The sequence below is a fragment of the Vombatus ursinus genome, unplaced genomic scaffold, assembly GCF_900497805.2.
Source record: "Vombatus ursinus unplaced genomic scaffold, bare-nosed wombat genome assembly UNPS02014817.1, whole genome shotgun sequence".
In the NCBI taxonomy this organism is placed as follows: domain Eukaryota; kingdom Metazoa; phylum Chordata; class Mammalia; order Diprotodontia; family Vombatidae; genus Vombatus; species Vombatus ursinus.
Window position 1 is genome coordinate 13,045,525 of NW_020954595.1, and position 27,202 is coordinate 13,072,726.

Consider the following 27,202-nt stretch of genomic DNA (forward strand, 5'->3'; position numbering starts at 1 on the left):
TAGCCCCGGGGGCCACCAGGGTTAGTGGGCATGACCTGTGTCTGATAGAAATCTTTGATGAAGATAAACTGAGGCACAGTCCAGCCACGGTCATTTGTGAGCAAGGCCAGCAGTTGGAGTGAGTGAGATCCCAGGCTCCTCAGTGGCCAGGGCGCATCTGAGCAGACAGGGCAGGCTTTTCCACAGTGGGCAAAGGTGGAGGGCGGGCTTACATTTAGCCTGATTTCCAGGCTTTCCAGGAGCTTTCCAGCACCTGTGACAACAGAGTTAACCAACATTCTCTGGAAAGTCTGCTCTCGAGCGACCCTTGGCTTAGGAGCGGGCAGGAGGTCTCAGGGCTCCAGGGATTCCTGCTCCCCCCCCACCTCCAGGACGAGAGCCAGGCTTCCACCCAGCTGAATATGGGGAGTTCAGCTGTCTTACAGACTAATGTTGAGTAATCACGCTGTCTCTTAAAATCAGACTAATTCCTAAGTACTGATTCCAGTGACTAGACACACCTCTCATTCAATAATTAATGACTAGTACAGAATAAAACGTGCTGTCATTTTCATATCCTCCGTCATGATTCTGTGGAGCCATGTCTCTATGGAATCACCATCTGTAGACCAAGTTGATATAATCAGGCATGATAAGCATTCATTGGAATTAAATTAGTAATGGGGTGATGGAAAGGAACATTGCTGGCTCCAGCATTGTATGGGGCCAGCCAGGAGAGGTTTGATCATTACCGGTGCTGGTTCACCGTTACAAACGGCCCGGCCAAAGACGATGAGTCCCTTAGGCCTTCTCTGTGTGTGTGTTGGAATGGTAGACAGGGCTTGGGTGCTGCAGACTAGATCCTTGCACTCTCTGGTCAGCGTGTTGACAATATCTGCTGCTAAGCCAGCCTTGCGTAGAAAATGGTATGTCGGAAAGGCAGACATTCCATGCCTTCTGGGTGATGCCTCGTAGCCCACTCCCCAACGTCCATTGAAAGTCTCAGGTATTTGTGCAGTCCCTGCATCACCTTCTCCTGGTTTCCCCGTTCTGGAAGAGGGCTCAGTTGATGGCAGCTCTGACGGTGGGTCTTCGTAGAAGGGCTGTGCACTTACAGAGGTTCCTAGGTGTTTCTCCTGTCACCCTTGTTCAAAATGGATCTTAATACAATTTAGTAGCTAGTTGAGATGGTGAACTATAGAAAATCAAATCCGGAACTCCGAAACTTCAGAGGATTTAATCCTACACGAAAATGGGCTAACAGGCCGATGGACAGTCCATCCAAGACGATAGTCCATCATCATGTTGCTTCTCAGAATTGTGTGCCGTGTTAAAAAAAAACAACAACACATTCATCTTCATTCATCTTTAGCTCTATTTATCTAAAGCTGATTGCAGTTCATTCCCCCCTCAGGAGGATAGTGTGATCATATTCACATAATGAAAGGCTGTTACAGTATTGATACCCTGGGAATGAAATCCTCCGTCGATTGTGAGGCCTCATGGTCTCTGTTATTTGTAATTCAAGTGACAATTGAAAATGATTCTTCACTATAGTAGTGCTGTCAGTAGTCCCCAATAGGGTTTATCTCTTGTGTTTATTACAGTGAAAAAAAGAGGCATCATTACCCGCTTGCCCCGATTAGTGGAATTTGCTGTGTGAGGCACAAGGAGGGGTATGCCAGCGTGAATACAGCCCCTTGGTTCTGTTTGATTTCAGGTCTGGGTCACGGTCCCCAGGCAGTCACACACAGAAAGGCTCACCATGAGTCACAGCATCAGAAATACCTAGGGGGGAAATGTCTTGTTTGCCAAGATGGGGGAACTCAGTCAAGAAGATGGCAAGGTCATGCCCTTGACTTTCCCAGAGACGGACACGCACCTGGAGCAGCGCCCAGGCTGCAGGGCATGGGCATTCTCTGAAGGGAGGACTCGTGGCATTAGGAGAGGAGTCAGGTGCTCTGAAATCAAAGCTCAGAGGAGCCCCAAGTTCAAGCCTTCCTCAAACAGCAGAATTCCACCCATGACGGCTTCGGGCTAGCTTCTTGCTGTTTTTCTGAGCTCTTCCTAAGTATCGGGACGTTCCGTTGCTCCTTCACCTAAGAATTGAATTCCATACCGGGCTTTGACTCACGTAGAGTGAGCTCTAGTTCACACATAGCAGCAGCGAGTAGTTTGTTTCAAAACGTAGCTTCACTTGTGTTAGCGTTTGCTAACAGGTAAATGTCATCATTTTTCAAATGCACTCGAAAGAACACTCTTATTACTGAAGCGTGACTTGGAGCCTTCTTCTGCTTTGGCTGGGAGAGCTCCGAGTTCCTCAAACCAGGGAGTTTCACAAGGCCGGGTCAGCAGGGCAGGGTGGGCTTGTCCCAAGCGGCCTCCGTGGACAGAGATCTCCTCAGAGGACGCGGCCGCTCCACTCTCCGGACAGTGAGTTCTTTCTCTAACTGAGGACACAGTATGCCCTGTTAAACAGGGAGCAGTTTTCAAAGAGGGGAACGTTCTGGAGCAGATTGATAACAGCATTCCTATTGAAAGAGGAAGTGGCTTGCTTTGACAGCTTTTCTCACAATGCCAGTTCCTCGCAGCACGGCCTGTTTGGGCTCTTTAGGGTATTGGGAGGTTATTCATTCCAGGTCTCTGGGGCCTTTTGTGTTCCTTTGTGAGAGTCAGACCCCAGATCACTCACTCAGCACCACAGAGCTCCTCATCGATGCCCTTGGAGAAGGACTCATTCCTCTCCTTCTCAAAGTTAGCCCCTTCAGGGCCAGAGAAGCGGTCCCCTGTCCATTCCGTGAAGGTGTTGCCTTGGCGGTGACCAGGGGAGAGGCCAGAGCCCAACAAGGGTTTTCCCGCTTGGAGTCTGTTGTAGAAAAGCGACTTCCATTTTGGTGCTGGTACTTAAGTGGGGGAAAAAAACTTGGCCAGGGAAAGATCTTTGTTCCTGTTACAAACCAATACTCTAGGTTAATTATCTTATGTAATTAGTTATTATTTTATCTAATTAGTTATCATATGTAATTAACCAGTTAGGAGATTTTGGGTTGTCTCTCAGCAAAAGGGAGTTAATTTTCTGATGAGTTTAAATGAACAGAAATCTTCATCCACACTCGTTTAATTTTTGGCTTCAACTAAATCAGGGCTAGCCCTATAATCACTAATATGGACAGTTTAAAATCTCAGTTTTCACAAGGGCCATCAACTGCCAGGATTTCACATTTCAGTTATCAATGAGCTTATGCTTTTAACTCTTCAAAATTAACTCATGTTGAAAAGTGATGGCGATTCGACGGTTGTCAGCATATAGTTGTGAACGTCACATCGGTTCAGTGAAAGGTAAATCAGACAACGGTGCCCTTGACCACACACTTAGACGAATCCTTTGACGTTTTAAAGAGACTGATCTAGTCTCTGATGCCTATGCCACTTTCACTAACTCTTTGATAGGAAAGCAAATTGTTTTCCTTTACAATTTCTTAATAAAATTTGACAACGATTTGCATTAGCAATATCCTTTGATTGAAGCATAATAATGTCTTGATTTAAAGTATCTGGTTTTCATTAAAAACACTAACAGGAATATAGAACTAACAAGAATTGCATTAAAAAAAAAAAGAGACCAAACAAAACAGTGTCTGGTAGAGACTGGAATTTTCTAAAGGGTGCAAGGTGTCACTTTTTGTCTGTTTCCTTTTAAACCACTCAAAGGATAAGTCCATTTCTTGTTTTCTTACCCTCACTTATTATAGCCTTCACAGAAAAATATTTTATTTTACCTACTTTTCAGTTGCTTCCTGATTCTAAAGCAAGCTTTTCTCTCTGTGGGAGCACTTGGGATTCACCCCATCTCAGGGCTCATAACAGGAATTGCACGGTGTTTTCAGGGGGGTTATTTAAAAGCAGTAAGAAACAGAAGGGTAAGTAAACTCCAACTTTACTTCTATCAGTTCCTTTGGAGACTGAAGGTAGTCTAAAAAGTTCCTGTTCTGCTTTTAAAAAAGCCCATTTCCATCCTACAGTAAATTTGTTGATCTCTCCAAGTGCAGTTTTTGCGTATGCCTTTGAAAGAGTTTGTAACCTACACTAAAGTTCAAAGCAGTTGCACAGACTGGTACTCAGACTTCAGCCTCAAACCAGCTTTGGATTGATTTTGTTGATCAAAAGCGGTACTGGCAAGGGGCAGCTAGGTGGTGCAGTGGATAGAGCTCTGGCCTTGGAGTCAGGAGGACCTGAATTCAAATTTAATTTTAGACACTTGACACTTACTAGCTGTGTGTCTGTGGGCAAGTCACTTAACTCCGATTGCCTTATCCAAAAAAAAAAAAAAAAGTGTTACTGGCTGCTCTTGCTGTATGACTGAGACTCGAGTAGGTGGAGATCTGTTCTCAGTCTTCAGTTGTCCAGCATATCACTTTAATGTTAAGTGGAAAATGGATTTGATTTTCAGTTCTGAGTTGTGGAATTTTTTAAACTTAGAGGAATTTTACTCTTATTTTTCTTGTAGCATCTTCCCAAGTTGTTTTTATCTTAACGCTTCTCTGAGCATCACTGAATCCCTCTTCAACAGAGATTTGCCAATTTTTGTTTTCATCAGACTTGACAAAGCTCGCTGGTAGCCCCAAACTCATCGAGCGTTGAAATTCTAATTTAGAAGTTTTCAGTAGAGAATAATACATTTTGCCTCTGATTAGTTTTTGTGTCTGTGATCTCTGTAACTTCCAACACGGCCAGTGTTGGAAATATTCAGAGGGAAGGGAGAGTGATTTTTTTTCTGAAGCCTTTTGGAAGCTTTACTTTTCCTAGCCTTCTCCTTCTGGCTTATCGGGCCAAGGGAAGCTTGGTCGTGTCATTGGGACAGGACCAACCTTGGTAGCCCCTGTGGGCCTGGGTCATCCAAAGGCAGGACAGACGAGGTCCTCTAAGGAGCCCTGGGAGCACCCCAGAGTTCATTTCTCCTCTGGCCAAAATCTCCCGCCAGAGAGAAGTCCGGTGGGAGCTCCGTCACTCCGGACTCTTTAATCTGTCAGCACACGGGAAGAACAGAGACCGACCCAACGGAAACTCGAGGTACTTTTGGCCTGAAGAAGGACTTCCCTTTCTGAGAAGCACAGAAGCGAGTGAAATCAGCCCAGGGCAGTGCTTGGAGAAGGGCAGCTTGAGACCCGAAGGGACAGCCCTCCCAGAGCAGCGCTGTGGGGGGGGGGGGCCTGGGGCTGGGCTTGGGTTGTCTGTGAGGAGGAGAAACTGATGCACGACCCAGGCATGGTCATTTGTGAGCAAGCCAGCTGCTGCCCGTGAGTGAGATCCCAGGCTCCTCAGTGGCTAGGGGTGCACCTGAGCAGACTGGGCAGGCTTTTCTAGAGGTGGCAAAGGTGGAGGGTGGGCTTAGGGTTAGCCTGATTCATGAGAGGGGATTTCCAGGACGTTCTCTGGAAAGTCTGGGGTTAAGTAGTCCTTGACTTAGGGCCACAAAGGATGTCTTAGGGCCCCCCAGCATCCCCGCCCCCATCCAGGGGCAAGAGCCTGAGCTGCAGCCCAGAAATACAGGGAAATTCAGCTCTCTTCTAGACTCCAATGTTAGCTAGTCAAGCTGTCCTTTTAAATTAGACTGATCCTAGTGATCAGATGCAGTCCTCAATGAATAATTAATAAATGATGCAGAAGAAAGTGGGGATCAATTTTCAGTTTCACCTCTGGGTGAAGCAAAGGAAACTGAGAAGGAACAGTCAGGGAAGCAGAAGGAAAACTGGGAAGGACGGCTAGCCAAGCTTTGAGTGAGCCATTCTGGTGCAGTGATGAGGTCAAAGACAGACTGGAGACTTCAGCAAGAGAGGCAGAGGAGTGAAGGCAGCCGGTGTAGAGATCAGGCCCATGGGGGTCAAGGGGAGGCGGCGGAAAGGCTGGCAGGAGAGAGGGTGGGGAGGATGGGGGGCAGTCTGTTGGAGGAGAAGGGACGGAATGGGATCTGTTGGCCACGTAGGATGCTTTGGAAAGGGGAGGGCCGCCCCTTCCCGAGGATGGGAGTGAAGGAGGAGAAGGGGGCAGAAGGCATGGGGGAGATGTTCGCACGTGTGTGGTTGGCATGCCCCTGAGCTTAACCAACGTGAGTGCGCCAAGTTTCATCTTGTGTAAGCTGTCTTGTGGTAGCAGCCGTGGGATAGTAAACCCTCCGTATCAATAGCCCAGGTTGGACTCTGGACTCTCTGTGATGTGTGGGCGGGATCCCTGCCCTGCCTGGATCTTAGACCCACCCAGAGGCCAGCTGACTCCTCTCTGGGCTTCCTACTGCGGGGCAGAGCTGGGTGCTGGGGGCAGCCTCTTTCCTTTGGAGCTGCCTTATGGGGCCCTGGATGGAATGTTTGGGACTGCTTGTTTATTCAGTGAGTGCGTTCAGCATCCGCTCACGTAGCATCTGCCTGTGTGCAGGGTACTGGGGACGAAAAGACAGAAGGAAGCGGGCTCTGTCCTCCGGGGCCCACGTTCTGCTGGGGACTGCCTGGGGAGAGCTTTCTATGGAGGCTGAACCTGATAGGAACCGGGGCCTGGCAGAAAGCGAGCCTTCCAGGCCCGAGGGACGAGGCCCAGGGCTGGAGGCCGTTCTGGAGACTTGGGGCTGGAGCTTAGAACTTTGGGAGGGTACACAGATGGTGGAGTAAGGCCAGCAGGAGTAAGGGTGGGTTAGGAGCAGGAAGACAGATCTCCCCCGTTGCACTGCCGGCATTCCCTCCACGTAATGTACATTGTTCTCCTGGGTCTGCGTAATTCACCTTGTATCAGTTCATGGAAATCTTCCCAAGAACAATCTGTGTTTGCTCTTAGGGGCTCCGATGGGCAGCCACAGATGGTTTATGTTCAGGGCAGGGCCTTGGGAGGCACTTTGTGATCTCTAAGTGGTTATGCCGAGGTAGTGGACGATTGGAAGCTATTTTAGCCTTCCCAGGCTGGACGTCCTTCCTTCCTGCTTCGACCGGGAGCATCTCCCTTTGCTCCTCTGCCACCAGCAGCTGCGTTGGACTTCCCTGGGCTCTGGCGTTGGCTTTCGAGGTCTCCAGCTATCCGGAGGCTCTGAAGCAGGAGCCCTGCTCCCTGCTTCCTGCCCGTGAGGCCAGGAGTTCTGGGCTCTTGGAGCTGAACAAGCCCCAGGGCTCTCTGGCCTCGTCCGCTAGAGCCCATCTGAGCCGGACTGAGGATGCATCTGTATTGCATCATGTTTTATCATGTTGCCAGTTACGCCCCGCCAAGCCTCAGCCTTGGATCACTCCCACCGTGCGTCACGACCTTGGTGCCTACGCGTTGCTGCCAGACGAAGGTGGAGAAAAGCCTCCACTGGGCCCTCGCCACTGCCTGGCAATCCTGCTCTGCCTCCCTCCAGCCCTTCTCGCCGCCTCAAACCTCCCATAGCTCCGGCGTCCTGTTTTATGGGGCCATTTGCGTGAGCGCCCCTTTCTGGCCTCCCATCACTCAGGCGCCTTCTGTTTCTCCTTGTGGTTAATGCAATTCAGTAAACATGTCTTAAGCGCCTCCTGTGTGCCTGGCGCTGTGCCAAGCGCTGGCCAACCCTGTTCTTGGGTTCGCTGGTGAGGCACAGAGCTTCTGAGCCAGGCTGGTCCCATTGGTCATCTCGTCTATCCCGTTCTTTTTTCAGATGAGCAAAGTGAGACCCCTGGAGGGGAAGGGTCTTCTCCAGCTGCTAGGTCATTAGACATCAGCCTCCTGACCCCCACTTCAGGCTTCTGGTGTTCTCTGTTTCTGGGCTGGCCCCTGGGCTGCTGTTTCTGTGCCTCAGGGGCCCTTGGTCCATTTGGAAGGCTCATGCTGCTGCTGGTCTTTGGTGGTCAGAACTGGCCTGAGGGCCCTGGTCACCCTTATCTTGACCCGTGAAGCTTGGCGGGTGGGTTTGCTTTAGAAGGAAATCTGACCCGTAGGTGTCAAGAGCCCTGGGCTGGGGCGGGGTGCTTCGGAAGGTGTTCTGGCTACCCGCCGCTGTGGGGGGCAAGAAGCAGGTCGGGGCTCCCCTCTAAGTGCTCGTCAGAGAGGGCTCAGTGAGCCCCGGCCCTCATTTCCTCCGTCTGGCCTGGGGCAGAATGAGAGAGGGGGACCATGGGGCATCCTGACCAGGGTGGATGGCAGGTGCCTACCCAGGCTAGGGGCTGCTCTGGGCAGGGCACTGCTGCTCAGGACACAGACTGGCTGGATCGCCTTGGGGCTCATTTGCATAGAGCTGATGACTGAGCCTATGGGAGCTGGTGAGCATTGGGTGGGCAGGGGAGGAGGGCGGAGGCTGGAGGGCGAGCAGCTCAGGCTCCCTCCTGGGCACCGAGGGCCACAGCCATGGCCGGTGAGGGTGGCCTGCAAGAGCATTCGTCCCCGGAGCCTGAGGGCGACTGGTCAGACAGGTGGGAGGGAGCGCCTGGCGGTCAGGAAGGGGCAGCACTGAACAAGAGCCCCTGGGAGGTCATTTGAGGGAAGATTCGCCCCACTGGCAGAGGAGGTAGCAGGTGGGTGGGCGGAAGGGGCAGGGAGGGTCTTTGTCAGGATGGGGGGAGGGGAGGGGGTCATCCTGGGGTGGAGAAGGGCCACCTCATCATGGGAGGGGGAGGATGGCCCCTTTGTTTCTGTAAAGGAGGAGGCAGGTTCTCAGCTGGTGAGGGGAGGACAGTGCCCTGGGTGAACGGGTTCACCCAGAGGTTGCAATGTGGAGGGGACACAGTGTAGCCAGCTGGGTGACGACCTTGGACAGAAGGAGGAGGTCACCCAGAGGGCAGAGCCAGGAGGAGTCGGGAGGCCAGGCAAGGATGCAAGGGTGCATCTCTTCATGTCCTCCCTTCTTTATCCAGTCTCCTTCCTTTTCTCCCCTCCCCCACCTCTCTGGCTCCCCTTTCTCCCTTCTCTTCCTTCTATTCCTCCTTACCCCCTCCCCTTCCCCCTTCCCCCCTCTCCTTCCCCCTCCCTTTCCCCCCTTCCCCCCTCTCCTTCTCTTCCTCCTTTCTTCCTTCTCCTTCCCCCTTTCTTCCTCTTCTCTTCTTCCTTTCCTCCTCCCTCCCCTCTCCTCATTCTCCTTCCCCCCTCCCCTTCCCCCCTTCCCCCTCTCTCCTTCTATTCTTTTCTTCCTTCTCCTTCCACCTTTCTTCTTCTTCTCTTCCTCCTTTCCTCTTCTCTTCCTCCTTTCTTCCTCCTCCCTCCCCCCTCCTCATCCTCCTACCCCCCTTCCCCTTTCCCCCTTCCCCCTTCCCCCTCCTCCTTCTATTCCTACTTTTTCCTTCTCCTCTCTTCCTCTTCTCTACCTCCTTTCTCTCCCTCTCCCTCCTTCCCTTTTTTCCTTCTTCCTTTTCTTCCTCCTTCTCTCCTTTCCTCCTTTTCCTCTTCCCTCTCCCTTTCTCTCCTGTTTCTCCTCTTCTTCCCCCTTTCCTCCCCTCCCCTCTCCCTCCACCCTCTTCCCTCCTTCTTTCTCTTTCCTCCTTTTCCTTCTCCCTCCCCCTTTCTCCTTCTCTCTCCTCCCTTTGTCCCTCTCCACTGTTGCCGTCTTGATTTCAGGATTGATCTCAGATAGAGCCGGTGTGTCCAGCAGACTGAGCCTGGCCCATTGTCTGGTGCTTGGGAGACTTTTCCTGGCTTCAGCGTCACTCCCTGTTCCCCGATTGTCCCCTATGCCATGAGTTCCACTCTCTGGAGCCCTGGAGAGGCCACATGGGTAGCATGGAGTTAGGGATGGCTGGACGCTTGCTGGCTGTGAGACCAGGACCAAGGCCTTGGCCTTGCTGAGCCAAGTTTGGGGGCTCTTGTGTGTCCCGAGCGAGAGTGAGCTGGTGCAGTGAACACAGCCTGAGGACAGGCCCTTGTTCCCCTACGTCGGCCAGGGGGCCGGTGATGGCTTGCCGCGTGACCTTTGGCTATCCACGTCCGTCCGTGTCCATCCGCTGGGGCAGGCCAAGGAGGTCAGCCCTGTCTTCCCTGTCCTGATGCCAGGGGCTGCCATTTTGTGCCCCACTCTCTGGGTCTGGGAAGGAAAACCAATCAGCTTGCCGTCTCGTTTGATATCTCCCTGCCTGCCCTCAGCCCTGCATCAATGCCCCTCTGGCTGTTCTGGCGGCCCCTGGAAACAGCACTGGCCTGGGGGACCTTCTCTAGGCCTCAGTTTCCATCTCTGTAAGTAACAAAAAGGGTTTGGTGGAGAAGACCAGTAAGGCCCTCTTAGCTGTGAATGCAATGGACTGACACCCTGACTTTATCTCTGTGGCATGTTTGCATAGCTGGACCAAAGTCCAGCATATGTGCCAGGTGATGATCCCCAGCCTCGGGCTTCCCAGATATGCTGATAAATACAGGCAGTCACCCGTTTGTTAGTGAGGCCCCGCCCTATCCTGCCCAGCCCAGCCTCCCTGCAGGGTGTGAGTACTAGAGCTGGGGCCTCAGCCAGGAAGAAGGCAAAGGGGGTCCTCCCCCCCCATCCCCCAGGCTTTTCTGCATCCCACTTCTTTTTCGAGGGGCTTTCTGGAGGGCCAGTGGGGCTGTTGCTGCCTTATGCCCTGTGAGAGGGAGGCAGGGGGGCTTGTCTTATGCACCCCTCTGTAGACCCCCGACACCTCAAGCTGCTGGTGGGGGATGCTCACAAGGCATTTCTCTTGGGTCTTGCTCCGGTAGAGGTGAAAGCAGACTCCTTTGGGGGCTGCCCTGAGCTTTCACTCCCCCGAGGAAGGTCCCTTCACCAAGACAGACCTGTGCCCACTCTGCCCCCAGCGTAGAGCCTTCAAGAGCTGCCTGGGGCACGGCCAGTTTGGGTCCCAGGCAGGACACGAGGTTGTGGTGTCTTGCAGGCTGTTTACTGAAGGTAATTTATGGGCTGGACGCCTGTACCTGGGGAGGGAGGAAGGGATAGAGAGACAGGGAAGGGATGGGAGGGGGAGGGGGAGAGAGAGAGAGAAGGAAAAAGGAGAGGGGAGGAGAGAAAAGAAAGATGAAGAGGATAGAGGGGAGAAAGAGATGGGATAGGGGAGAGAAAGAAAGGAATGTGAAAAGAGAGTCTAGAGATAGGGAGAAGAGAGGGAGAGGAAAGAGAAAGATTGGAAGAGGGAGAGAGGAAAAGAGAGGAGGGGAGAGAAAGATGGGGAGGGGGAGAGAGAAGCAAAGGTGAGAGAGAAGGAAGGAAAAAAGGAAAGAGAAAGGGAGGGAGGTAGATACAGAGAAATGAAAATGAAAGTAAAAGAGATGGGGAGAGAGGAAAGAGAAAGAGGGGGAGGGAGAGGGAAAGAGAAAGAAAAGAGAAAGGAGAGGAAAGGGGGAGGGAGAAAGAAAGGAAAAGGGAGAGAGAGGAAGGAAAAAGGGGGAGAGAGAAAAGAAAGACGAAGAGGATAGAGGGGGGAAAGAAATGGGATGGGGAGAGAAAGGGAGGTGAAAGGAAAAGAGAGTCTGGAGATGGAGGAGAAAGAGGGAGAGGAAAGAGAAAGGATGGAAGAGAGAGAAAAAAAGAAAGGAGGGGAGAGAAAGATGGAGGAGAGGGAGGGAGGCAGAGGTGAGAGAGATGGAAGGAGAAAAAGAGGAAAGAAAGGAAAAGGGAGAAGAGAGGAGAAAGAAAGGGAGGGAGGTAGATACAGAGGAAGAAAAAAAGGGGGAAGAGGGAGAGAGAAAGAAAAAGGAAAAGGCAGAGGGGGAGGAGAGAGGAGAGAGGTGGGTGTAGATACATCTGTGGCGTCCCCACCTGGCACACACACTTTGCCTGTCTTTCAGCAGGAGGCCCCTTCCGTTGGAAAGAAAGGAGGGAGTGAGGGGTGGGAAGCCATAGATGTTTGGGCTCTTGTTGGTGTTTAGAGGGGCTGGCGGAGCCTGGACTGGGCAGAGGCCTGGGGCCGTGTCCTCTCTCGGCTTCAGGTCTGCCGGTCTGGCCAGTGCCCTCGTGTTTGGAGACGGCCTTTCATCGAAGGATGAAGGCTGAGGGTGCACCAGAGCAGCCGAACTCGCTTGGCCTCTCTTCCCGTTTGCCGCGTGGCGGTGCCCCAAGCATCCGCGCCGGCCGTGGCGGGCATCCTCTGCTCGTCTCCTATTCTCTCTTGTTCGGTCATGGTCAGTGTGGTTCCTCAGTCTTTCTTTTCTCTTTATCTTTCTTTCTTTCTTTCTTTCTTTCTTTCTTTCTTTCTTTCTTTCTTTCTTTCTTTCTTTCTTTCTTTCTTTCTTCCTTCCTTCCTTCCTTCCTTCCTTCCTTCCTTCCTTCTGTCCTTCCGTCCTTCCGTCCTTCCGTCCTTCCGTCCTTCCCTGGGTCACACAGCTAGTGAATGTTATGTGTCTGAGGCCGGATTTGAACTCAGGTCCTCCTGACTCCAGGGCCGGTGCTCTATCCACTGCACCACCCAGCTGCCCCTAGGAGCTCTTTTCACATGAGTTCTTCCCCAAGTCATGTGTGGCTTTGGGTTTTCTGAAGACTGGGCTATTGGGTTGGGTTGGATTGCCTGAGGATTTTTCCTATGCTGTATGCATTTGTGTAGGGACCTCTCATCTCCCCCTTTAGGATGTAAATTAGGTGTGGGGAGGGACAGCTTCAGGCTTGTGCTTGGGACCTTTGAGCTGGCACAGTGCCTGACGGTGCAGGGACTCAGGAAGTACTTGGCGATCCCCTGGTGGTGGTTTTGACGATTCTTGTTCTGTAGGGTCATTGGAGGGCTGCACGTGTGGTCCCCCTTCATTCTTCTTTTCCTTTTGGGCTGCGGGCCTCCTGATCAGCTTTGGGATGCGTCGGTTGGGTTTTAATGCTGCGTTTCCCCAGAGCGGCGGCGTGCTGCTGTGGACCTCCTTGTTCTTCCACAAGCTTTTTAAATCGGCCACCAGGGTGTCTGTGCCCTGCCTCCCGTGTGTTGGGGGCTAGGGTGATGGTGACAAAGATGGCCTGCCTGGGCCTGCCCGCGAGGACCTTACGCTTCTCAGGATGAGGCGTGTGGTAGAGACAGGTAGTAGACACGGTGATGCCCGTGCCTGGTAAGGAAGCGGTTTTCAGATTTCTCAGGAATTTGGGCAGAAGCCCTGAAAACCGCGAGTTGGCACTGCCGCTGCTGTGGGTCACATGTCACACAAACGGAATTTTTGTGTTCTCTAGCAGGTGGACATCGCTGCCACCTCCCTCTGCCCCATCCCAGGTGGGGCCGTCCACCCGTCAGTCAGTGGGTCAGTTGGCAAACATTTGGTAATACCTATTATGTGCCAGGCACTGTGCTAAGGACAGGGGATACAAGGAAGGGCAGAAACACAGTGCCTGCCCTCCAGGAACTTATGTTCTGATGCCAAGACAACCTGCCAAAATACTGCGTCAGTATGAAATGAGCTCATTCAAGAAACACTGCCCTCTGGGCCCGTGGAGATGCCACTGATTAATTCAGCCACGAGGAGGCTCCTTCCTGGGCAGCCCCGGGAGTTCCTTCATGAGCGGCCGGCCTGTGTCTCTCCAGGACAGGGAGGCGCGCGGGGCACCGAGCGCTCTAGAGGCTCTCCCAACATCCTTCTGCTGCCGCCCGCGGCCCGGGCGTGCGCATCCCCTGCTAACCCCTTCCACGGCCCCTCAGACACTTGCTGGGGGTGGAAAGGGGTGGAACCCTGAGCACTCACTGGTAGAGTGAGCTCTTCCAGGGCCGAGGCCTCCCCGGGTGGGCTTCCCTGCCTCTGAGGGACAGGAGCCTGCCCCAGAGAAAGCCCCCTGGTGCCGGAGGGAGATGAGGGCATCGAGTGCTGGCAAAGGAGGCGCAGTGCATAGAGCGCCGTGCTTGGAGTCAGCCTCAGACGCTGACTAGCCGGGTGACCCGGGGCGAGTCACGTCACCGCTGCTTGCCCCAGTTGCCTTATCTGTCAAATGGGTATAATCACAGCATTGACTTGTCAGGGTGGCGGTGAGAATCAAGTGAGATTATATTTGTGGAATGCTCAGCACAGCACCCGGCGCGTAGTAGGTGCTTGTAAAGGTTAGCTTCATCATCATCATCAGCTGTGTGACCCTGTGCAAGGCACTTGACCTCTGTGGGGCTCGGTAGTCTCGCCTGTGAAATGGGGTAATCACGGCACTGACCTGCCACGGTGGTGGTGAGGGCGTCCCATCAGTATGAGGATAAATAAAGTGCTCTGTGAAAAGCCTTGGAATGCTGCACAGAGAGGAGCCGTGAGGGTCGCTGCTTTTTGTTGCTGGAGACGGGCGTCTCCAGAACTGGAGAGCCCAGTGAAGTGGAGGGCTTGGGCCGGCCACTCGTGTGCGTGGGTCTGGAAGGCTAACAGGACGCCATGGGGTGTGTGTGTGTGTGAGAGAGAGAGAGTGTATGTGTGTGAGTTTGAGTGTGTGTGTGAGTGTGTGTGTATGTGTGTGTATGTGTGTGTATGTGTGTGTGACGCAGCCACCGCCACCATGTGTGAGCGTGTGTGTGTGTATATGTGTTTGTGACGCAGCCACCGCTGCTGTGTGTGGGTGTAAGACAGCCACTGCCCCACTGCCACCGTGTGTGTGTGTATGTGTGTGTTTTAGTGTGTGTGTATGTGTGTGTGACGCAGCCTCTGCCGCCGTATATATGATGCAGCCGCTGCCGTGTGTATGTGAGAGACACAGCCACTGCCACAGTGTGTGTGTGTGTGTGTGTGTGATACAGCCGCCGCTGTGTGTGTGTGTGAGAGAGAGAGTGAGATATGCAGCTCCTGCCGCCCGGCTCGGTGGGATCCCACGGGGGGGGGGGGCGCGTCTTTCCTCCGCCAGCTTGGCTTCGAGAGCGCGTGCGGCTGCTGGTCAGCCCTGGCTGCCCCCAGCCCGGCTCGAGCCTAATGCTGTTTGTTTCTCTGCCTGCACAGAATGGACCCGGCGACCTATGCTGAGTATTTGAAAGAATCTGGAAACCAGATTTTTAAGAGTGGGAACTTCTCCTTGGCCATCAGAAAATATGATGAGGCCATCCAGGTGCTGCTGCATTTGTACCACTGGTGAGTTTCCAGCTTCTCCCCTGGGGGAGGAGAGAGGCTGGGTTCCCTCCTCCCGGCCAGGCTTGCTCTGTCGGGGCTGCTGTCCCCAAGCGGCCCCTGGGGGCGTGAGGGGCCGACAGCCAGACACCCCGTCGGACTCCTTTGTCCACACAGACAGGGGATGGGCAGGCTGGGCTGAGGAGGTGACCGCGAGGGAGGAGGCAGGAGCGGGGTGAGGAGGAGAGAGGTGAACCGTGAGATCCTGCGTGGTCCAGGATGTTCCACGAGGCACAGACAGCCCAGCCCAGGGTGCGCAGGGGGGAGGGCCACGCCCTGTGTCTTTTCTTGGAAAGAGGCTCCCAGGAAGGCGCCGTCTCTGAGGGGAGCTCTGTGGTGGAGGCGGCCTCTCGGCCTGGCCCTCATCCGCGCCTTTTTCATCTTGCTTTGGACATCCTGGTCCTTTGTCTCCTAGAGGGGACAGACTGCGTCTTGCTCCGCCCCGCCTGGGTGCCCGCCGAGGAAGAAGAATGAGGCTCAGCTGGTTGGCTTCCCTTTTTCCAGGTCAAAAACATCCTTCTGAGGAGGAGAAGGGGAAGGACTTTAAACTTTTGGATGGGAGTTGTCATTCATTTCAGGTGTCTATTAACTATTTCATCTAAGAGGATTCTGTGACAACGAGACAGGAAGAACGCTTCAGGACTAGACTTTCCATTTTCCAGTTTATTCCTTCTCCCACCCTTTAGACCAGACCAGACCAAAGAGAGCATTGGACAAGACCAACCAGCAGCCCCCCGAGTCTCCTGGGACGTGTAGAATTTGTCCGCCGTCCCCCGGGCCCTCGGCGCGCACTCTTGTGTTGGGCGGCTCCATTTCTGTGTTGTGCTGGTCGTTGTGCCTTTGTTTTCCTGGCTTTGTCTGCCTTCTCTGCCGCCACGTTTCTCCTCCTCCTCTCGCGGGGCATCCGCATGGGTGTTGGTGCTGTGCTACCGCAGATCGCACCGTTAGGACTGCTTGGCTGTGTTGGGGACCTCTTCTTGTCATTGGCCTCCTTGGGATCTGCTAGGAGAGGGCTGGGGATGCGGTGATGTGTCTTGGTGCTTCTGATGTATATCTCCTGCCGGTCGTAATTTGGGGTGCTTTTTCATATGGTTGCGAAGGAATCTGTCTCTACTATGGGGATTAACTATCATCAGCCAAGTAAACACTTGTGTGTCCATTGTAAGTGTGGAAAGTACCTTTTTTTTTTTTTTTTGGGTGAGGCAGTTGGGGTTAAGTGACTTGCCCAGAGTCTTACAGCTAGTGAGTGTTATGTGTCTGAGGCCTGAACTCCAGGGCCGGTGTTCCGTCCACTGCACTACCTGGCTGCCCCGGAAAGTACTTTCTAAAACATTATTGGAGAAAGCTATTTTGGGTGACAGGTCATTATTTATGTGCATTTTAATGAAGACTGATAGGACTCAGGAGCCCCACAGTTGGAGGTGGTATGGGGTGTTGGATAAGAGTCTTGGGGGCCACCTCTCAGCCTTTCTAAACCTGCCTCAGTTTCCCTACGTGTAAAAGTGAGCAAGGTGGACCGGATGACCTCCGAGGTCCTGCGGACTCTTAGGGTTGGAAGGAAGGGCCCCCCACTCAGGACATCTGGTGCGACCCCTCCTCTGGTGTTGGTGCTCTGTGGTGCACGTATACACGTGGGCGCATGCAGGATGTTGTATTTGTACTTTTCCTCTTAGTGGAAGCGACTGACGCTGTTGGTGTGTGGCCTGCTCCGGGCCAGGCGCTCAGGGTCAGCACTGTGTTCTTCCCCTCAGGATCCCCCGGAGAGACCTGGCCGTGCTTCTCTGCAACAAGTCCAACGCCTTTTACAACCTGGGGAAATGGAACGAAGCCTTTTATGCCGCCAAAGAGAGCCTGCAGTGGGATCCCTCTTACGTCAAGGTAATGCCCTGCCGCGGTGGGCCTGCCCAGGCTCTGCCAGCTTCTCACGGACTCTCTTTGTGCTTTGAACAGGCTCCCTAAGGCCATGAACATTGTCTGGAGGACAAGAAAAAAGTTCTGGCTAAGTAAGGAAACATGGTCACTGTGCTGCTCCTTGCCTTGCTGGGTGACCGGGGCCCACTTGCTCCTTGTTTCTGAGCTGCCACGAGATGGGGGGAGGGGCTTTCCTGCGAGCTTCTAGCTAGCCTGGGCTTCTTCTGCCTTGGCCTTCCTTCTCGGAGCCTCTGGCAAGCAGCCTTTTTGCATCTGGTCAGTCCTTCTTTCAGGCGAAATCAGGCAGGGAGTGAAAAGGAATCATTCAGGTAGCTCTTGTGGGACAGGTGACGTGGCGGCTGCATCGGTGCCTGACGGTCACATCAGCCTGCATTCAGCCGGGAGGTGTTGGGCGCTATTCCTTGTGCGCCATTCCTTAAGCTCTGTGGTGCTGTTGGGGGAGTGGGAGGAGAAGAGGAGGAGCGTCCCCAGATACTCTTAGGGGAGGCAGGACGCACAGAAGAGCGTCAGCGGGAGCCAGCTGTGAGACGGGGATGCCTGCGGGCGGCCAAGTGAGTCCCTGAGGCCTGGGCCGCTGGACGCTCGGAGGCTGAGGGCAGGAAGATGCCTGCTCTGTGCCCTTCGGGGCCCAAGGATGCTTTCCCTGAAGCTTCCAAGGCTCATGCTTGCAGGACTTCTCTTTGGGGGTCAGGAGTCTCTGAGGTCAAAGTGGGTGATGCCCCCCTCTAGGAGGGGCCCCCGAGTCATCCGAGAAGTTGGCCTGCCCACTCCCTAGCCCCTGCTCTGGTTTGGGGGCGAGAAGGGCTTTGGGGACGTTTGCCTTGTGAGCGCCCAGACTGCTGCCGGGCCTCCCCCAGGATGGCAGGGATGCCCACGTGGAGCGAGGGGGGAATCTGCCGTGCCTAGGAAAACAGACCTTAGGAAATAGGGCCTGCCCCTGCTTTGTGAGCCCAAGGCAGAGTGGGCATCCCCTCCTGAGACTGGCTGTGCCCTTTTCCCTAGCGCAGGCCGGTGCCACGTGTTCCGCGGATGGCTGCCTTCTGTCTGCCCCCCACTCCTGCTGGGTTCATTTTCTGCAATACAGAGATCCCCTTGTGTTAACCCTGTGTTACCAAAGCATCCCTTGGCTGCCCATGGCTTGCCACTGATCCACATTCCTGACCTTGGCATTCGAGGCCCTGCAGCCTGGCTTTGGCCCGTGCCCCCTCATAGGCTCCCTCGCCAGGCTCTCTGGACCATTCACGCCTCTCGTTGGAGCTCTTTTCCCATGCACAAGACTCTCTTCTCTGGCTGGTAGCTGGCTGGCCGTCCTTCAAGGCCCTGTGGCCTCAGGCTGGCACGGAGCCTCTGCCGGTCCCTCCTGGCCACAGCTGTCGCGTGTCCCTGCATGAGGCCTGCCCTTCAGCCTGGGGCAGGGTCCTGGCCGGCCGCTTGGGCCTCTCCCACGGTGCCCCGGCCCCTGCTCTGCTGCCTCTCTGCTCACTGTGGACACCACAAAAGGGCAGGCCCCGGTCGGCAGCACTAGCCCGGCTGCCACGGTCACAGGGCCCCGGGAGTGCGTGCATCAGCTCCTTCTGTTTATCACCCCCTGCCTTCCTGCACACATGCAGAGCCCACTCTCAGAGGGCGTGGGCTCACGGTCCTCCGGCCCCCCATGGCCTGTCCCGTGTCCAGAGAGGACACGCCCCGGGCACCGCCTGCCTCCCCTGCCCTCTTCTTGCCTGGACCCCCGGGGCTGGGCCTTTCTCGCAGCCCACCTCTTCTCCTCTCTCCTCTGCTGTCTCCGCGTGCTCAGCATGGCCCTGGGCTCGGGGCTGAGCGCGGCCGCTCTGTGAGGCCTTCGCGAAGGCTGAGCTGGGCCGGCCCGCGTCCAGGGTGCAGAGTCCAGGCCCGGGATTGGGGATAGGGACGTGCGGCGCGGTGCGCTCTGGTGCTTGTGGTCCTCCTCCCGGGGAAGGGCTGGGCTCCAGGGACTCTCCCGCCTCCCTTCTCTGCTGCAGGGCTACTACCGGGCCGGCTACTCGCTCCTGCAGCTCCTGCAGCCCTACAAGGCCGCGCAGATGTTCCTGGAGGGCCTGCGCATCCTCCAGAGCTCCCCAGACCAGGTGCCGATCTCCGACCTCATCGTGGGCATCTTCACCACCATCAGCGGTACGTGGGGGCCGTGCCTGTGTGCTTGGGTAGGGTGGGGCTGGGGGCAGCGGGTCACGGGCCCGACCCCTGAACCTGCGCCTTCTCGGGCGGGGGTCGCCACTGTTGGTGGCTTCTTAACCTTGGCACCAACTCCTCCCGAGTCAGCGTGCCTTGGCCCAGTGTTGGCCCTGAGCAGGAGGCAGCTCTCTGTTGGTTCTGTTTTTTGACTAGTCAGTGGGTTAAGTGAGTTGCCCAGGGTCACACAGCTAGTAGGTATTATGGGTCTGAGGCCGAATTTGAGCTCAGGTCCTCCTGAATCCAGGGCCGGTGCTCTGTGCACTGTGCCACCGAGCTGCCCCCTACATCCCCTTCTTTCGAGAAGGTTCTCAGGGCATCCGGGTGACAGCGGGCAGACAAGGGGGCAGGCGGCGGTGGGAGCTGCTGCATCCCCTTGGAGTCCCTGGAGAGCTTGTGGGCAACAGTGACCCTCAGGGATGCAGGCGGTCTGCTGAGCGCGCCCCCATCCCGTCCCCTCTCCTTGGGAGCTGAGGGGCGCCGGAGACCTGAGCAGGCGGTTCTGAAAACCTGCTTTTCCGGGGCGTTACGACTGCTGTGTTTGGGGTCTAACCTGCGTTGCCTCTGTTTCCCCGTCTGCCAAATGGAAATCATCTCTTTCCTACCCGTGTCATAATGTGGTTGTTATCAGTGAACTCTGTGAGAAAAGAGAATGCCTTTTAAGGCATTAAAAGGACAGACACTCTTAACGGGAGGAAGGAGATCGTTAAGGAGAAGAGAATTCGTCTTTGGCGATGTCCGGAGCTCCGTGGGTTGGCCGAGGACCCGCTTCGGACGGGCATGAAGAGAATGGTGCCTCCCGCTGCGGCGAGCCCATCTCTGCCCCCGGAGTCCTGGCCTTCAGGGCCCCACGCTCACCGAGCCTTCTTTGGCCTCATGTCCCTCAGGAAATATGGAATTGGGACCCGCTCCGACCTTGGGAGGGAGGGGGGCCGCCCGGCTCCCGGAGGTGCCCGCGGGACCGTCAGTGCCAGCTGGGGGAGTTGTTCTGGTGCTGCCCCTCCCCCGGCCCCACTGCCTCCGGGCTCGCCCTGCCCCCCTTTGTGGACGGCCTCTGTGTCATCCGCAGTCCCCCTGCTTACTGGACGCAGACTCCCCCTCCCCCATGGCTCCGTGTGCCGCAGCATCGCCCGCACCACGCTGTGGCGAGAGGCCACGCGGGCCCCCGGTCCCGCTCGCTGGTCGGACGCGCTGTTGGACGTGCCTTCTCGCCTTCCAGGGGAACATGTCATCCTGCGCAGCTTCTTGCCCTTCTTCGAGAAGATCTTCAGTGTGGGCTTCGACGCGAGCGTTTGGCAGGCGGTCATCGAGAAGCTGGCCAAGAAGGGGCTGTGGCACGTGAGTGGGGCGGGGCGGGCGTGAGGGGTGGGGGGGGGTGGAACCTCACCAGCCTGCGACGTCCCAGGTCCCAGAGTGGAGCAGGCCATCCCCATGAGCTGGCAGCTCCCTTCCCCTGAATCACCTTCCTCTAGAGCAGCCTGGCTCTCTGGGACTCTGGGACCCCTGGGGTGTTCACCAGCTCTTCTCCCCCCTAGTCCTTCCTCCTGCTGTGCACTAAGAAGGATAAGTTGCCCCGTGACCTGAGGGTGCCCGACCTGTCCCTGAAGGGTCTCTTTGAGGTATGGGGGCTATGCCTGCGGGGCGGGGCGCGCTTTCCCCTGCTCCTGCCCCTCGCTGGTGGGAGGGCACCATTTCCCGTCCCGACCCCTCCGCTGTCTCTCCCCCATCCCATGTCTCTCCTGGCTCATCTGAGGCTCTCCCGGGGGCTCCCCGTGAGTCGCCCTGGCCTCAGGCTGTGATTTGTGCCAGCGGCGTGGGGGGTCGGCAGTTTACCCTGGGGGGCGTTGCCGAGCGTGAGATCCACGCTGATGCTCAGCGAGGCCTTCGTGTGTCCCCAGAAATACGTCCTCTTCGGGCACTACGAGAAGATGGAGCACGTGCCGAAGCTGGTACAGTGGCTGATCTCGCTGGGGGCCAGCGTCCAGAGCATCGGGCCCTACCCCCTTCACGCCATCATGAAGCTCTGCATCCAAGCGAGTGAGGGTCCCTGCGCCCCCCCCCGCCCCCCGGCCGGTGGGTCCTTGCAGGGGACAGGGTTGGCCCCCTGGACCAGGGGCAGGACGTCCGCCCTGGTAACGTGTGTCCGTGGGGAGGGTCCGGCTGGGCCTCAGGAGCCTCCCAGGTCCGCCTGCCTCGCCCGCGGTGGCACTCTCTCCCTCCTGCTTCCAGGTGGGATCTGGGTTCCTTCCCCGACTCTCCTGCCTGGCCCGGGCCTGAGCTTCTGTCCAGTCAGAAGGTCACGGGGTTATTTTTGAATTTGCTTCAGAGGAAAACCACCTGTTCCGGTGGCTGATGGACCAGAAGCCCGAGCTGAGAGCAGACATTAACCAGACGGATGCCGACGGCTGCACCGTCCTGCACGTCGTTGCCTCTCACTGCTCCGGGTACCTCGGCAGACGTAAGGAGTCGGGCTGGGCCCTGGGGGGGGAGGACACCCCAGGCTCCCGCGAGCGTCCAGAGCCCCACCCCTAGCTCTGAGCTGCCTCCCTGGGGGGGAAGGGCAGGGCTCTGCTGGTGCCTCCTCTGTGGTGGTCTGTGGACTGGAGCCACAGGGCAGGGAAGAGCCTGCCACTGATGGTGTGCCCAAGGGTGGAAAGCCACAATCTGTAAGGAAAAGTTTCAGAAAGAGCCACAGCGTTGGCCAGGGTCTGCTGGGCAGCGTCTAAATTGTTCATGAGCTCACCTGGTGGGGGGTGGTCTTTGTCAGTCAAGCGTTTGCTGGATGCTCCCCCAGGCCGGGGGCTGGGCTATCTCTTCACCCCAGGGAGGCGCTGGGTGAGCCTGCGCATTTCTGTCATCACTGGGGAAGGCCAGGAGGGTCATAGAAGGGGTGCAGGCTCGGGAGCTAGGGGAGCGGGCCATCGGGGCTGGCCGTTCAGAAGCGTTAAGTGTTAAGCATGTTGGGCTGCCGGGCGTGGCGCTGGCCAGGCTGCCCCAGAAGGAAGACAGGGAGGGTGGCAGGCCCCGGCTCCCAATACCACACCGCATCAGCGGGCGTGGGGTCAGCAGGACGTGGCTGACGAGCACAGGCCTCTGCGTGTTCCCAGGGCCCCGGACCTCAGGCAGCTCGCGGCACAGCTCGGCACAGAGCTCGTCTGGGGGAGGCCGTCTGGAGGAACGCCGCGGGCCGGCCTCCCCCTGGGCTGAGCTCTCCCTGAGGTCCCTGCCTCGCGCAGCCCCCTTCGTGACGCCTGCTCGGCTCTTGTCCGAGACGCCCAGACGTCGGGGAGGCACGAGCCTGTCCTGCTCGTCTTTCTTGCCGGCCCCTCTGCCGTGGAGACCCTTCATCCCGTGAGCTGCTGGGCATCCTCAGAAGGCCCTGGGGCCTGGGCCCTGCAGCCTTAGCCCTAACCCTGCGTGCCCCGGTCACGGCCCGACCTCAGGGGACGGCACTGAGGCTCGGGGACGGTCCCATACGCGGATTTGTGTTGGCCAGCCCAGCTCTCTGGCCGATCCCTTTGTTCTGTCTGCCCTCGAGTTGAAATGGAGCATTTCCTCCAGTTCTTTAAAGACACGGTTCAGAGAAGGGAGTGTTAGCTCCCCATCCTGCCTGCCAGGGGCCCTAGTGGCTGATGGCGAGAGTGGGGAGAGGAGCCCGGGAGGGGCGGGGCTGGGGGCCTAGTGACAGACAGCAGTCACGAGGATGCAGCATCTGGAGGACAGAGGCAGAGTCCCCATCGCGTCCGTCAGCATGTCAGGGCCCCAGCACCAGCGACTGTGACAGTGCCTCTAGATGTGGTCCTTGGGGGAAGGAGGGGCCCTGGCTGGTGGGCCTGCAGGTCGTGGGGGCTGGGGCTTCGCGCTGGCTGGATTTCCTCTCGCCCTGGATAGTTCCTTCGCTCGAGGGTCTGTCACGTGGCCCAGCTTGTCCCCCGTCCCCCTTGGGCAAGCCCCCCCCCCCATGTTTCCTGTTTTTACCTTAGAGCAAAGGGAAGTGAAACGTTTCTCAGTCTCTGATGCGGGTGCTTGTTGCTAGGCAACAGCGTTGCCTGGTAACCTGGTTCTCTCACTTTCTGCTGCCAGGGAGCAAACTGGACCAGTCGCTGGGCCGGATGGTTTGGGGGGGGTGGCATGATGTCACGTGTGGGTCCCGTCTTCCTGGGGTGAGTGAGTGGGGGGGGGGGGCCCCCCCCCCCCCCGCCGTGACCCTGGCGGTGACCTGTTCTTCCTGTCTCCAGGCCAGACCGAAGATGTGCAGATGCTCCTGTACTTGGGGATAGACCCCACCATTGTGGACAAGCAGGCGCGCTGCGCCATTGATATCCTCAAGCGCAACAAGAACTTCAAGGCCGTCGACAAAATCAACTCCTTCTTGGATAGCCGGAGGCGGGGCTGCGCCAAGGGCGCTTCAGGTACATGCAGTGTGCGCGTGCGCCTGCTTGGGCCGTGAAGGCCAGTCCTGCTTTGGGGGTCTGCCGTGGCCCTCCCGTGTCAGTGAGGATTTTATTATGGCCTCAGCCACCATCCATGGGGCCAGCCTGGAGCCAGGGACCCTCTGCTGTTGCCCATGCAGCCCTCTCCCTTCACATGGAGGAGACGGAGGCCCAGAGAGGCTGTTTCTTGTCCAAGGTCACGTAGGTCACGAGTGGCGGGTCTGAGATTCGAACTCGGGTCCTGTGCCTCCAAAGTCAGAGTTCTTTCCCAGGTGCCACGCTGCCTCTGGTACTCAATGGGTTTCTCCCAAAGCCCCTCCCCGTACCTTGCACTTTCTGGGGAGCCTCAAGGGAGGCTCTTGGCGCCTCTAGCCCCCATTTCTCGGGTTAGTTCATACTGCTTGCCTTCAGACACCTTCTCCCTCTTCAGGCCAACAAGGGAGGGCTTGTGGCGCCCCCTGCAGCTCAGTCACGGTCATAGAAATGCCCACACCTGACGTGGTGTAGGGCGTTAGCCAAGGTTTGTCCATTGGCTGCTTGGCGTCCCCTCCCTTCTGCCCTTCACCTCCTGGAATCCCCGGGTCGTGCTGCCTCTCCCAGAGGCCCCGCCTAGTCTCTCCCGTGGGTGGGGCTTTCTGCCTCTCAGCATCCGTGGCCCTTCCTTCCCTCTGCCGTGTCCCCGTGGCAGGGGGACACTCAGTTTTGACCTTGTATCCCCAGGGCATGGTACACAGCCAGTCTTACTGACTTTCTCTGACCCTCACAAATGCGTCTCCTCAGAGAGGTCCAGACCCCAGAATGGGCCTGGCGGGGCCCAGGACTCACGCGTGCAGTCGTGAGCTGCGTGGTTTGCATTTTGACCAACCTTGGGCTGTTGGGCCACCCTGTCCGGGCTCACCCCTTCTGACCGTCTTCTTTTCTCCCCCCGCCTTTGGGGTCTGCTCATGGCTGTGGCTGCCGCAGCTGTGGCCAGTGTGGTCGGGTGTCTGCACTCTGTGCTGCTTCCTGGAAGGCCCCTGCTGTTTCCTTGCAGTCTTCCTAGCCGGCCTCTGATGGGCATGGATGCTGCTTCTGTTCCCAGCTGTGACTAGCTGACCTGCTAGGAATACTTTTTCTGCCAAAAGGAGGTTTTTCTTCCTGCCCACGTCCCCTTAGCTGTGAATGCCTGTGGCCAACAGTAGGGACCGGGCTGTGCTGTGATACCCCTTCACAAAAAGATGGGGCCCCGCCGTGGCGCCACCGCCGGGGAGGGCGTGTCTTTCTTCATAGCTGCGCCATCATGGACCTTCCAGGCTTTGAACCCTCTTGGTGGGGTTAGGGGGTCAGGGAGAGTGCTTACCGTTCCATTTCTCCAAGTCTAGACGCGGTTAATCTGGGCGGTTACCGATAATTGGCTTGTCTTGCTCTGTGGACTGCCTTTCACGCTCTGTGGACAGTGGGTCTGCTCTTACAAGGCTGGGCCCCTCGTTCCCGATTCTGGGGGTCCAGCTTTTCTCAGACTTGTTTATTGCATGCGCCCCTCCCGCCTCCGTCTCTCCCCTCCAAAAATCCTGGGTGTTATTTTTGTTGTCCCAAAGCTCTTTGTTTTCACATAATCAAATCCTCTTGTGTCCTCGGATCCATCTGTTTTCATTCATTCAGCATCCAGGTATTTATCAAACGTCTGCTGTGTGTGCTAAGGCTGGGGACAGAAACCCCAGAAGGAAGTAATGCCTGCCCTCAGGGAGGTTACTGGTGGGGGGGTAGGGAAGGAGGGCACACAAAGTACACAGAAAAATAAATGCATAGGAGGTGCAAAATGCTTGGGGGGATAAGCACTAGCAGTGGGGTTGGGGATCGAAAGGCTGCTTTGGAGACATCTTCGAATGCTGTGAGGCAGAGTTGGGGGGTCCTGCAGTTAGGGCATGACATGCATGAAGGTCCAGCAAAGGATACAGAGAAAGAGTGGTCAGTGAGGTAGGAGGAGAACCAGGAGAGACCAGGAGTCCTAAAAACCTAGAGAGGTGACAGTATTGTCACAGTTAAAATCAGGTAAACTGAGGCACAAAGTTCTGAGCATACCAGTTTATTAGTAAAGCGAGAGTTCACCAGGACATGGGAGCTCCCCTTCCCCAGTAAGGCCAAGACCCAAGGTGGGGACAGCTCTTTTACAGTTTTGGGGGGTACAGAACGAAGAACGGGGCATTGGGGGCAGGGAACAAGGTATGATTGGGCACGGGGCGTGGGGGACAACAGGAGAGGTTGGAAATTGGGAGTGAGGGGCTGCCAACAAGCCCCTCCTTCCCTCCCGTGACTAGTGAGTTCATTGTTTGAGTCCAGTTTGAAGTCAGAGGGAGGGGGCCTGGCTCCCGGCTCCCGGGCATCCTTGAAGGATGGCTCGGTGGACCAGCCCCCCGCATCCCCCAGGGACAGCCGGCTTCCTTGAGGCAAGAATGGAATGGTGATGAGCAAGAGGACTGGCTTTGTAAACTCCCCCGGCACAGGCCAGCTGAATTCTGAGCTCAGTTCAGGACCAAAAACCACGACTGGGGCAGGCACAGGACAAGATGGATGAATTGTAGAGAGTCAGTCTGATGGTTTCAGCGTCAGGAAGGAAAGCTGGTCAGTAGTGTCAGAAGCCAGAGGAGAATGAGGATTGAGAAAAGGCCTTGGGATTTATCCATTAAGAGAGAGCACTTTCATTTGGATGATGAGGTTGGAAACCAGGATGCAGAGAGCTCAGAGAGAAAGTGGAGGCCCCTGGTGTAGATGGCCTTTTCTGGGCCCTTGCCCACCAAAGGGAAGAGAGCTATGGGACATTAAATAGCTAGGGGGGATGAAAAGGTCCAGTGAGGATTTGTTGAAGGTGGGGGAGACATGGGCATATTTGTAGGCAGGAGGGAAGGCTCCAGTAGAGAGGGAGAGACTGAAAATAAGTGAGAAAGGTGGGGATGAGAGGGGACAGACTGGAAGGGGCTCACTTGTTAGCATGGAACATAGGTGTGAAGGAAGAGTGAGGGGCAGAGGGCTCCTGAGTGATGGAGGAGAGGAGGAGGTGAGAGGGGCAGCTCACTAGACCGGTGACTAGAGGAGCCAGGGGAGGTTTGAGGAGGTGAGAAGGCCTGGAGGGTGGGGGGGCCTGAGGAGGGGGGCAGAGCAGGATTGTCAGGCAGCGGCGAGGGCCCCGGGGTGGGGCTGCGAGCGACTCCGGGGAAGAGGATGCTGGCGCTGCCTTGGCACAGCGAGGGGGCAGAGCGTGGTCAGTGCAGGGGAGACGGCCTGGGAGAGAATCCAGGGTGAATGTTGAGAATGGAGGGCAGGGTCACGGTTGGGAAGGTGCAGGCGGGAAAGCCAGTAGATTCTGGGCGGCCAGGGGGATTTCGGAATTCTTGAGTGTGGAAGTAGACCTGTGGGTGGTGCAAGGCCAAGGGTGTGGCTGGGGTGGGTGCGGGGCAGCTCTGGGAGGCTGTTTGAGGGAGAGTCAGTATGTGTGTATGCCCTTAGTGCGAGGGGAGACTGCAGCTGGCACTGAACTTGGCATGGGCAGGGAGTGCCCCAGGGTCTGAACTGTGGGGGACGGGAGCGAGAGAGGAGGAAGAAAAACAAAGTGACAGAGGGGCTCCTAGGCTGCCCACCGTGGGGTTGGGTTGGCAGTCCAGCCTCTCTTCCCCTCCTCTGGCCTCTCCAGGGCTGGCCTG

General features: G+C 56.5%; 1 protein-coding gene across 5 annotated transcripts in view; it reads left to right on the forward strand.

Moving 5' to 3' along the window:
* The first annotated feature begins 2,336 nt into the window (after positions 1-2,336).
* TRANK1 (tetratricopeptide repeat and ankyrin repeat containing 1) overlaps positions 2,337-27,202 on the forward strand; it is a 58,015-nt gene continuing 33,149 nt past the window's right edge. Inside the window, exons 1-9 of one of the 5 annotated variants that reach the window (XM_027835829.1) lie at positions 2,337-2,412; positions 14,788-14,916; positions 16,704-16,830; positions 18,885-19,035; positions 20,312-20,430; positions 20,628-20,711; positions 20,991-21,129; positions 21,419-21,550; positions 23,331-23,504. In XM_027835829.1, coding sequence (XP_027691630.1) covers positions 14,789-14,916; positions 16,704-16,830; positions 18,885-19,035; positions 20,312-20,430; positions 20,628-20,711; positions 20,991-21,129; positions 21,419-21,550; positions 23,331-23,504 — 1,054 coding nt within the window. In that variant the 5' untranslated portion in view covers positions 2,337-2,412; position 14,788. Of the gene's footprint in view, positions 2,413-3,265; positions 3,319-6,312; positions 6,363-10,360; positions 10,811-14,787; positions 14,917-16,703; positions 16,831-18,884; positions 19,036-20,311; positions 20,431-20,627; positions 20,712-20,990; positions 21,130-21,418; positions 21,551-23,330; positions 23,505-27,202 lie in introns of those variants that run through there. The other 4 variants (XM_027835828.1, XM_027835830.1, XM_027835827.1 and 1 more) reach the window with 4 other exon arrangements.